Below are 10,814 nucleotides of genomic sequence, written 5' to 3'. Positions count from 1 at the left end.
CTAAGGTATTGTTTCCTTAATGGGAAGGAAACCCTAATTTCATTGCATGGTTGGTCCCTACCCTCACCCCTATATATAGTTATCACTGACCCATTAAGTGAAGGCTAATGTCCTCAAGCAAAAGGGAAAAAGAGTAGACCAGACCAACATTGATCATGTTATACGATGAGCATACGAGAAGCCATTGAAGAGTTTTTATTCTTTAGCCATGGATTCAGGTATGCCTAAAACTTGTCTTTGTAGTGTTTATCATGCATGCTCATCAATCTCCATGAATCATTTTCACATTTATTTTTCATCAACCTCGACTTCTAACTTGTCTTGGAGGCATTATCCTCTCCAACCAAAGCTCTGATACAAATGATGTAGCCTAAGCTCAGTTACTGGAAACAATAGGACCGGGAGAGTGACTTGCACACGCTGAAACTCAGTGACAACCATAAGCAGAAATTCTACTTCTGTGCCTACTCAGGAAAATAGTCGTAACTTACTCAATATAGGTCGTAATGACCTGATTCTAAAGCCAAAATTTTGAGGACTCTTTTCTCTTAAAACTTTGTGTTTGTGGTTTTCTCAAATAAACAATCTAACAAGATAAAAATTGGGGTGGAAGAGAGAGAACGTGAATGGGCAGCATTCTAGGATTGGGTAGAAAATGAAGGAAAATGATTGAATCTTCAATGGTTGCTCTTCTAAGTCTTCAAGGAAGATCAATGACATCAAATCTTTTAGATTGATGGCTACAACTCATCAAGGATGCAAACTTGAGAAAAGCTCCTACTCTTCAAGGAATGAGTGAAAACTCTTCAAAGTTTTCAAGGTATGAACTCTTCAAAGTTCAAGAGAATTGCACTTAGGAAATATTTCATTTATCAACAATCTATGTATATTCTACAATAGATTTGATAGCCTCATATAGGCAAGCAAAAGAAATCAAAAAAAAAAGCTACTACAAAATCCCAACCCTTGATTGCAATTGATTTTCTACGATTGAGATTACACATAAAAGCTTAAGTCAAATCTAGAAACTATAAGCTAATAAAAGTAAAATATTTTCAATATTTGTTGTTGTCCTAATGTGCCTTGATGCAAGCTCCAATGAATTAGTATGTTACAAGGGTCCTTGATGCAAGCTCCAATGTATGGGAAATGATAGAGTCAAAGATGGGAGATTTGGACTGATTCTTAGTCTTGGGCTAGACTTGGACCAATTGAGCTTAAACCAAAATAGTTCTGGGCTTGAATGCAGGTTGATCTTCTTAATTGAATGGGCTAGTCAAGCTGGGCCTTCACTTGCGTAGGCATGTCTTCTCCACGGGTTGCATCAATTTGTCACCTTCGCTTCTTAAGTCTATCTCTCTTTTTCCACAAGGGGTAGGCATGTCATATCATAAGGAAGAGAAAAGGGATTAAAATAGGAAGGAATCGTACACTCCCAATAGAGAACATCATCCCATAAAAACTAAAAAATAAAAATAAAAATAAAAGATAAAAGAATTATGGAAATCAGACGGGAGATCATATGAAACCCATACTCAAGAGTCTCCAGAACTCTTAAGTGGACTAGATTTTTTTTTTTGGGCAAAACCTGATGCTGGACTAGATTACTACTAGAGTAACACTCCGGTGTAACTCCGCTGTGTGTTAGTAGGCATCTCCAACGCATGTCTCTTTGCGACTAATCAATTACATGGTTTAGGTGTGGCTGCATGTAACCGGAGTTTAGCCTTAGGCCTGAATCTACATCCCCTCGTATTTATACCATTTCCCAAAAATTGTCATATACCATATGCTTTTAAGTCATATACCATATGAATATAATGTTTAATCGATACATGTACATGCTGTAAGGCCAGACTGTTACGTCACTTACGTAGTATGCCAGCTCCAAACATGGTTTTGATGAATATGGTCAGTGTAATTTGCAGCGAAGCTTCTTTAATCGTTTGTTTCTTCATTTATTTCTTTGAATCTTTCTCTGTTCATGATTGGCTTAGTAGTAGTTTAAGGCATTAGTATTGGATTGGCTGATCTGTATCAGTATCGGCTTATTGATACGATATCGATACATATCATAGTATTGACTAAAAAGACGATCCTCTTAAAAAAAATTTGCTCATACTAACTGATATGTATTGATATTGTATTTGTATAGACTAAATAGATCGTATTTAAAAAAATAAAATAGTTGATAATAATCGATACATATCTATATCGTATTTATATCGGGTGTGACCAATGCCAGATCTAATAACGTAAACTAAAACCATGTGCCTTGTAATTCACATGATACATTTGAATTTTAAAAAACACAGTGAAAAAATGGCTAATTAATAATAAAATGAGCAAGTGCATCATCCGTTTCTTTTGCTAACAATAAGCAGATTTTATAAATATTTATAAAAGAGAAGAAGAAGAATGTACATCAAAGATATCCAACAACGAAAGGATATCTCAAAGAAATATAATACAAGGTGGCAAGTGCATCATCCATTAATATCCTATATTTGAATGGGATGTAGTCCTTAACTTGATTCCCATGGATGAGCTTGTTTTACAATGTTCACTCAATTATATATGAGGAATTAATTCCGAAAGAAGCAAACGAAATCTGTAGATATGGATGCATAACTTATAGTAAGTATCAGAGAGAAAATAATAACATGAGTATATGCATTCTTCAATGAAATGAAGCAACATTCTTCGCCAATAAGGGTTGATGTAGAGAATAGTAGCAAATGCCAACAAGCACACGACATATGAACCAGTAAAACTAGCAGCAAAAACTCTCATGTCAATGTCATACTTGTTATCCATATCATTCGAAACTGTTGGAAATGTACTGGTTGATTCTCCACCGTTGGATGAGTTACAGGCATTTGGTAAAGGCAGACCACAAAGGAAAGGATTTCCTTCATAACTGGTGTTGTCAAATGTTGAAAATTGTCCCTTCATCTCTGGTGTCCTACCAGATAAGTTGTTGTGTGCCACGATGAAGACCTCCAAAGTGTTGAGTGTGGTAAATTCTGAAGGGATTTCTCCTGTCAACTTATTGTAGGATAGGTCAAGGCTTTCAATTTGCTTTAAGTTGGAGAAGGTTTTTGGGATGGAGCCAGAGAGCTGATTGTGTGACAAGTTCAATGCAAGAAGTCCATCTGAATCTCCTATTTCATGTGGGATATCATTGATGAGATTGTTGCATGATAGATCCATACCAGACATATAAGCAAGGATGACACCTCTGTATACCCTAGACCAACTTTTTGTCACAAATTCTATCTGATCTTTTGCATAAGCAACAAGTTCAGAATCAACAATTCCAGTACCAACACTCAAAGAATCAAGAAAAAACTGAAACCCATCAATGACTTCAGTTTCAGATAAAGATCTCATCTTTGTCATCCTCTCGTATGTAATGTTAATGAAGCATCTGGGTATTGATCCTGACAAGCTATTGTGGGAAAGATCCATTAAATGCATCCATTCCAATTGACACAAATGATTTGGAATTGTACCACTTAAATGGTTTCTTGTCAACAAAAGAACTCTCAGACCAGATAGGGCACCCATCCAATCAGGAATACCACCACATAAGTTGTTTCTTCCTATGTCCAATATCTTCAAAATTGAGTTATTGACAAGAGCAGTTGATAGTGATCCTATGAATCCATTTCCTTGCAGATGGAGACGTTCTAAACTTGTTAAATTCGACAATGATGCTATGGGTCCAGAAAGATGGTTTTGAGAAAGGTCAAGAAATTCCAACTGCTCAAGTACTTGAAATTCAATTGGAATGTTTCCTTCTAAAGTGTTACCCCCCATGTTAAGCACCATTAAAGATGTAAGATTACCTATCCAACTAGGAATTCTACCTGTTAGCTGGTTGTTACTAATATCTAATATCCCTAGGTTGCACTTGGATAGTCCACTCAAGATATTTCCAGAGAATGAGTTGTTATCCAAATGTAAAATGAATAATTTTGTAAAATTAAAATGCGGAGGAAAAACTTGGCCATGCAATTTATTATTCGAAAGTCCTAAGAAGAATAAATTGCTGCAACCTATGGCCATGTGATTCGGAATTTCTCCTAAAAAATTATTGTTAGACAAATCTAAAAAAGACAAATAGCTCATAGAACCAATTGATGAAGGAATCACACCCTCAAAATTATTCACCGATAAATTCAAATATTTCCCATTAGGAAAAATGTTACCAGTGTCCTCTTGAAGCAATCCATCAATGCAATTATGGGAAATATCTATGATTCTTGCAGCACTGTGGACATAGGATGGTAACTGAAAATGGCCCCTCAGTGAGTTGTTTCTCAAGGTTAAAAATCTCAACATTTTATTGTTCTCAAGTAACCAAGGTGGGAGCAGACCACTTAAATTGCAATGGGAAAGATCAACTTTTATCAAGTTGTACTGGCTAGAGAGAAATCTGGGAATAGCATTGGTTTGCTTGTTGAGATTGGAATTTGACAACAACAGTACCTTCAATTGGAAAAGAGGAATCCATGAAGGCTGTTCAGTTTCTATCTCTAACTTGTTTCCAGCACTGTTAAAGTCAATCACCTCAAGTTTTGGAATGTTAGCAAAGGATTTGAATGTGAATGTGCCCTCAAAGTCATTGTGGCCCAAGAAAATGTGTGAAAGAGATGAGAGGCCGGCTATGAGAGATGATGGGATGTTTCCTCTGAACTGGTTATGGGACAAATCTAATATTCTAAGGGATGTCAGATTTTGGAGACATGGAGGAAGGATCCCTTCAAAATTGTTTCCACTGAGGTGCAACTCTTGAAGCTTCTTCATTCTACACAAAGCTGCAGCAGTAAATGAAGCAAGTTATCTCTATAACCATGTTTTTTTTGTTTTTCCGCGAGTATGAGTAGGTTGATACTCCACTATATTATTTATAAATTAAAAAAAAAAAAATTTGGTTTATTGTTACCTTGGATTCCTTGGGAGGAGCAATTGAAGTTATTTCCACTCAAATCCAACGACTGCAAGTCATGCAGATTAGCTAATTCTGCACCAGGAAGTTAACTTTAACAAGGGTACTCACTACTTATTTTAGATTATTTTTATGCTCACGATCTATTTTAGATCTTCTAGGCTAAGGCTATTGGACCTTTTGAGGCAATTATAGGCATTGAGAGATAATTCTAATTGGTGAATAAAAAAGTATTTCCATTCTATTGCTTTTTACCTTGAATTGATTGGGACGAGCAATTTATGTTATTTCCACTCAAATCCAACGATTGCAAGTTTTGCAGATTAGTCAATTCTACACCAAGAAATTAAAACACAAGAATCCATAAATTATTATGCATATCAATAAAGATGATGAGGGAAAGAATTAAGAAGGCTCCCACTAAAATTATCCTTAAGCAACATATACCTTCCATATGGAGCGATCCTTCCAAATTGTTGGCACCGAGGGACAGGGTCCTAAGGGATGTCAGGGTACCCATAAATGAAAGGATACTGTTTTTAAAATTGTTTCCATATAGGTATAAAGCCTTCAGCTTTGCCATTTCAATCAAACTTGTGGAGCCTACAAAAACATATATGGTTAAACAGGTCAACGGATTAGGTAGCCAGGCAAGTACTTTGTTAAAACATATATAGCCAGCCATTAAGAAGGGCTTCATGAACATTTGAATCCAAAGTGGGGAAACATAGAAAAGTAGGGAGAGAAGGAGTCGAGATCAGGTCTTCGTATGAGAACTATTCTCGTATGGTGCCTGATCTATACTTGGATTTCACTTAATTTCTCTCTCTTCTTAGAATAGGTTGAGAGATTGAATGGATTTCAGCTGTGGATCAGGCACCATATGAGACGTAATCCAAACTAGAAGAAAAGGAGATTAGAGCAGCTCTTATCCCCCCCCCCTTTGCAAATATATGATTCCAGAATAGAAGAATGGGAAAGTACGTAATTAGCTAAAACAACGAAGATGGTCCAAGCCACTCTTACCTTGTTTTGTTTGTGAAGAGTCCTCAAGAAAATTGCCACTTAGATCCAATGACTCCAGTTTGTGCATGGTAGATATAATTTCTGTGCAAAGTAAAGGAAAACAAGGAATAATATCACGTAGAGTACGTGGTCTGCAAGAGCAAATAGATCAATCTTTTATGCTAGGAATCTCTTCATGCTCAAATTTTATTGAAGTTGGCTCTTACCAAGGTAGCAACCATAAGTTAATAATACATCTAAAATATATATATATATATATAGATATATTAATGTAAATGCATCTAACATGCTTTGATATAAACTATAAATAGACAAAAAGAGGATTGGAGAAATTAATCAAGGGAGAACGCCTAATATGAGTGTCAAAATTGTCTAGAATGAGGCGATGAGGTGCAGTGAGCATCCAACGGTTGGGGTTCACATGGCCGGACTCTCCCAATCGTTGAATGCTCACTGCACCTCACCGCTCACTACAGACAATCTAGACTCTTAATATGATGGAAGATGTTCTTCTACATTAGTTATTCCAATTAATGATAAGCAAAACATGACTCCTAGCTACCCTGATGCATCCAAGTTTTGTTCAAAGGAAAAAATTTGGCTACCACCTCGAGTCCCTATTACCCTCGGTAGCAGCCAGAGAAATGAAATCCCAAAGACAAGGGTGGAAAATATCCTTTACGGTGGAATTTTTAATCTACTCCCATGATTTCATTTCCATGGTGGCTACCGAGGGTAACAGGGACTTGGCTGTGCCTTCCAAATGATCTTTTTTTTTTTTTTCCTCTTACCTTCCAAATGAATTGATCCTGGCATCTGATTTTCTCCAAGGGACAAAGTCCTGAGAGACTTGAGTTCACCCAAGGATGGGAAGATACTATCGTTGAAGTTATTATATGTCAAGTCCAGGACCTCTAGCTTTCTCAGCCCAACTAAACTTTCAAATCCTGCAAGATTAATACATATATCGTTAAACCTGTACTCTATTTATCTTCTTTTTTAATATATATACTTGCTGACTTTTAACAAAAGAATAATACATATATTATATAAAGTAAATTAATGCATATTAAAATAGTATCCATATCCATGCATCAATTGGTCAAGCCATGGCCAGTTGGGAAAGAAATACAAAATTTTTGAAAGCATAAAGAGTGAAGAATATACCTTCATTATTGGTCCAACCATTAAATTCATTATTAGATAAGTTGAGGTGGTGCAGTTCTTTGAAGGTCGAGAATAAGGTGACATTTAGATAACAACCACTCTTCCTTAGAAATATACTGCGATAATCGAATTCATCATCAATGTTCATAGAATCAAATTCTTCAAGAACTCCACCTAAATCAGAAAGGGAGAGTTGTATGATTCGTCCTGTAGTAGCATTACACTGGACTCTCTCCCAAGAACAACAGTCACTACTACTACTACTCCCTCTCTCATCACTAACCCAGGATGGTAAGTGATCACCATTGAAATAGGTATTCCAATTGCAAGAAGCCTTGAATTCCAAGAGAGCAATTCTCTCCTCTTCTAAACACCCCAAACAACAGCACCAGTATTGAAATCGGAGTAGTAGTAAAACTAATGGAACCCATAGACACTTCACCAAAGGCAACTTCATTTTACACGGGAAAGAAAAGAAAGACTTCAGGCTTCAGAGAGGAAGTTATATCTCTTCTCCAAACTCCTACTTATCAATGCTGAAACAAAAGGATGTATGTATAAATAAGGAAGCAGTTGGACGGAAATTAAGGGTGTTTTGGCCCAAATGGCAGCCGATCGAGTTGCAGAATTGGACCGGGTCGACTAATCCAGTAGTGCGTTCAACCATCTGTCTGGTAACATTTTACTATATAAATTCAAAAAACAAAACAAAAAAAAGATTTTTAATTGCAGAAAGCCCACATAGAAAAAGACCAAAAAAGACCTACATAAAACCTTACCCATTAGCAGTAATGTATGTAAAACTATTTATGTGCCCCTAATCTAATTGGAAATTTATTCTTTTTATTTTTTTATTTATTTTTATTTTTCTCTCCACAGCACCCTACGGGTGGTCGTCCATTGTCATAAAGTAGTCCCCGCGAAGTTTTCAAGAAGAGGGGTAGTCTTGCGCATAATCATAGAGTTTCTAGTTGAACCAGATCAACCCAACTAAAAAGAACCGAACCTAACAGACACTTCTTTTCAATTGGAAGAGGTACTTTGAGTAATCTAGTTGCATTAAGAAAAAAAAAAAAGGAAACAACGTGTTTGACGGTAAAATCTTGTACAAGTATATATGTAAAAGGATATCAACCTTTTGTCAAAAGTTCATGGAAAACGTGGTGGCATCTTAGATCAAATTGACCATTCTTTCGTCTCTTTTTAAAAGATATATATATATATATATATATTTCTATTTCTATTTTGTATATAAGAAACTAACAGGATAATAGGCCTTTTTATCAAGGTTGTTGTCCAATATTAGAAAGGATTTTTTTTTACATTAATGCTTTACTTGAAGGTCAACAAGTGTGTTGTGAGAGATTTTTCAGGATCTCTATTTTTGAGAATGTAATCTATGTATATATTTTAATTCTTTCGATATTAATATAATGGAAGAAAGAACACTACTCGTTAATGTGTTACATCTACACCTAGACACAATGGATGCAAAAAGACCGTGATATCCTATGCACTACCGTATACCTGCACCAACGGGGTACTGTTCTCTATTGCCCTAATATCATATATCCTTTCCTTTTTGTTCAAAACAAAAAAGGGTATACATGTTTTAAATTTTATTTATTATTCAAAATCCAACAACTCTACAAAGACTGCATCAGATTTTCTTATGCAAGTCTTAGAGGTGGCAACTAGACAGGTGATTTTACCCAAAAAAAGCAACTACACAGGTGGGTCTAGCCAGATCAATAACTCAATCCACCTCCACCCTTCTTGGAAAATTAAATAATATAGTAGTAAGAGTGGCTCATCTTGCTGGCCCTTGTGAGTCCCTGTTTCTCTTTCTCCTCAGTGGATCCTTCATGAGTCTGAGACTCAAGAATCAGATGGACTTTCTTTGCATGTTTGGATGAACACTCAAGCCAACGAGCAAACATAATGGACTCCGATAAATACTAACAGCTTTCAAAACATTTTGACATGTAAACTACGAGAACGAAACAAGTCCTTCCGTTCGCATGAGCAAATCTGCCCATTTTTTTTCTATATGGGGACAATATTGGCCAACCAGTTTAAATTAAATAGATCTCTTCTCCAATGAAATGGGCATCCTTCAACAAGTTCTGGTGTGGGCGTGTGGGGCCTCATACCTAAGGCAAAGTATAAACGAATGAGCTGGCCTCACGTTTTATATTTTGATGTTTACAAAACAAACTTCGTAACTTTAAAGGAATATATTTGAGTCTTCCTTTTCTCCATGTTGTCATTCTGGCCTCATACCTACTTTTCTTTTAATAGAAAATTATTATCGTGGGAGTGGCCCAGTCTTTCCTGTCATGCTCTAAACCTTCTTTTCTCAAACGACTGTTGCCTTATCTCACTTACCTAACGCTAAAGCTAATGGATAGACTTCAGAGTATGGAAGAGAGAAAATGAGAGGGAGAAAGACTGATGTGTGCATGACTTCCACAGAGATAAAATAGGAAAATTAAGATAAGAGAGAAATTTAGATAAAAGAAATTAATAAAATATAAAAAAGAATAGGGTTGGCTTACGGGCGAAACCATGACGTTCCGGTCTATTGGGAGGTAACCGACCTCTTCTCAAGATAAGATCAAGAGATAATTTAGGATTTCATTCGTTGCCCTACTTTTGTTGGTCCTTCCTTTTAAATAGGATAGGAAAATCGTTACAAAGAGTTACAACTTCTTATTCTACTAACACTTCTCTAATAACTCTTACTATAACCGATAACTCACACATAATAGAAAAATCTTAAACAACTAAAATCTATCTCAAAATTAACTATTCCTGCTTATTTGTGCACGTAACAAAGACGAAGGGTGAAAGAGGGAGACCTACTGATAGGTTGATTTTCTGTTTTTCTTAATGGGTGTCGAGGGGAAGTAGGGCTTGGGTCTGAAACCCTCTATATCAATTTTTTTCACCTATCTAATAGTGGTTTTGCTTATGAGTGTGCGTGTGTGTGTGAGAGAGAGAGAGAGAGGAGAAGGGCTTCAACGAGGGATCTCTGAGCAAGTTTTTGTGAAAGAGAAGTTAAAAATTAACTAAAGTCGTTGGGTTTTATTTGACTCGGTGAGACTCGGATAGATTATCTTAGATTTTTTTTTTTTAAATAAGATTCTTGATCAAATTTTGATCAAGTTTTTCTTTTTTTGACTTGATTCGGGTGACTTGTCTGAGTCAAAATCTAACTTTTCAATTAGTTCCCTCATGATTCATCACCAAACGCCTATGTCGCATGCAAAGTAAGTCACTTAAGCATAGAAAATAAGGATTTCTTTTGACCATCCTTCAATGGTGTTAATAAAAGAATCCCTAATACGGAGGCCTACTCTTTAGCCTCTTTGTCAAGCCCATCTTAGAGGATATTTACCAATTATAATTTTTTTTGTGGTATTTTTTTTTTTTTTTTTTTTTTTAAGGGAGTTTAAGAATATAGTTTACTCTCTAGCTAGGAGGGCAATCTTTGTGATGGATATGATAGTCTTTTTGACATCCATGAATATTTTCTGTCCCTCTGAATAAATTTTTTTCATAAAAAATAAAATAAAAAATCTCTAAAAAAAATAAAAGACTTTCGATTGGAAAAGAGGTGAAAAAAAAATTCATAATATAAAGACTTATGACTAGAAAAGAAGTG

At 35.8% G+C, this 10,814-nt stretch overlaps 1 protein-coding gene across 1 annotated transcript; it reads right to left on the bottom strand.

Annotated features, from left to right (window-relative positions):
- Positions 1-2,571: 2,571 nt before the first annotated feature.
- On the bottom strand, positions 2,572-7,604 carry LOC122059763 (receptor-like protein 15). Its single transcript, XM_042622800.1, has 7 exons — positions 7,148-7,604; positions 6,772-6,927; positions 5,981-6,061; positions 5,402-5,557; positions 5,210-5,287; positions 4,952-5,029; positions 2,572-4,823 (listed from the first exon to the last, which is right to left on the bottom strand). The coding sequence occupies exons 1-7, from the start codon at positions 7,602-7,604 to the stop codon at positions 2,572-2,574; spliced, it is 3,258 nt and encodes a 1,085-aa protein (XP_042478734.1).
- Positions 7,605-10,814: the final 3,210 nt, after the last annotated feature.

Source organism: Macadamia integrifolia, chromosome 13, assembly GCF_013358625.1.
Source record: "Macadamia integrifolia cultivar HAES 741 chromosome 13, SCU_Mint_v3, whole genome shotgun sequence".
NCBI classification, from domain to species: domain Eukaryota; kingdom Viridiplantae; phylum Streptophyta; class Magnoliopsida; order Proteales; family Proteaceae; genus Macadamia; species Macadamia integrifolia.
Note: the sequence above shows the minus strand (reverse complement) of the source record. Positions and strands in the feature narration are given on the sequence as shown.

What these genes read in the sequence shown, in the direction of transcription:
- LOC122059763 (XM_042622800.1), bottom strand. Translation starts at nt 7,604, where the DNA reads ATGAAGTTGCCTTTGGTGAAGTGTCTATGGGTTCCATTAGTTTTACTA. An exon ending in CTCTTCACAAACAAAACAAG is followed by an intron (nt 5,558 to 5,980) that starts GTAAGAGTGGCT and finishes ATGTTTTTGTAG; the next exon opens with GCTCCACAAGTTTGATTGAA. An exon ending in AGGATCGCTCCATATGGAAG is followed by an intron (nt 5,288 to 5,401) that starts GTATATGTTGCT and finishes TTCTTGGTGTAG; the next exon opens with AATTGACTAATCTGCAAAAC.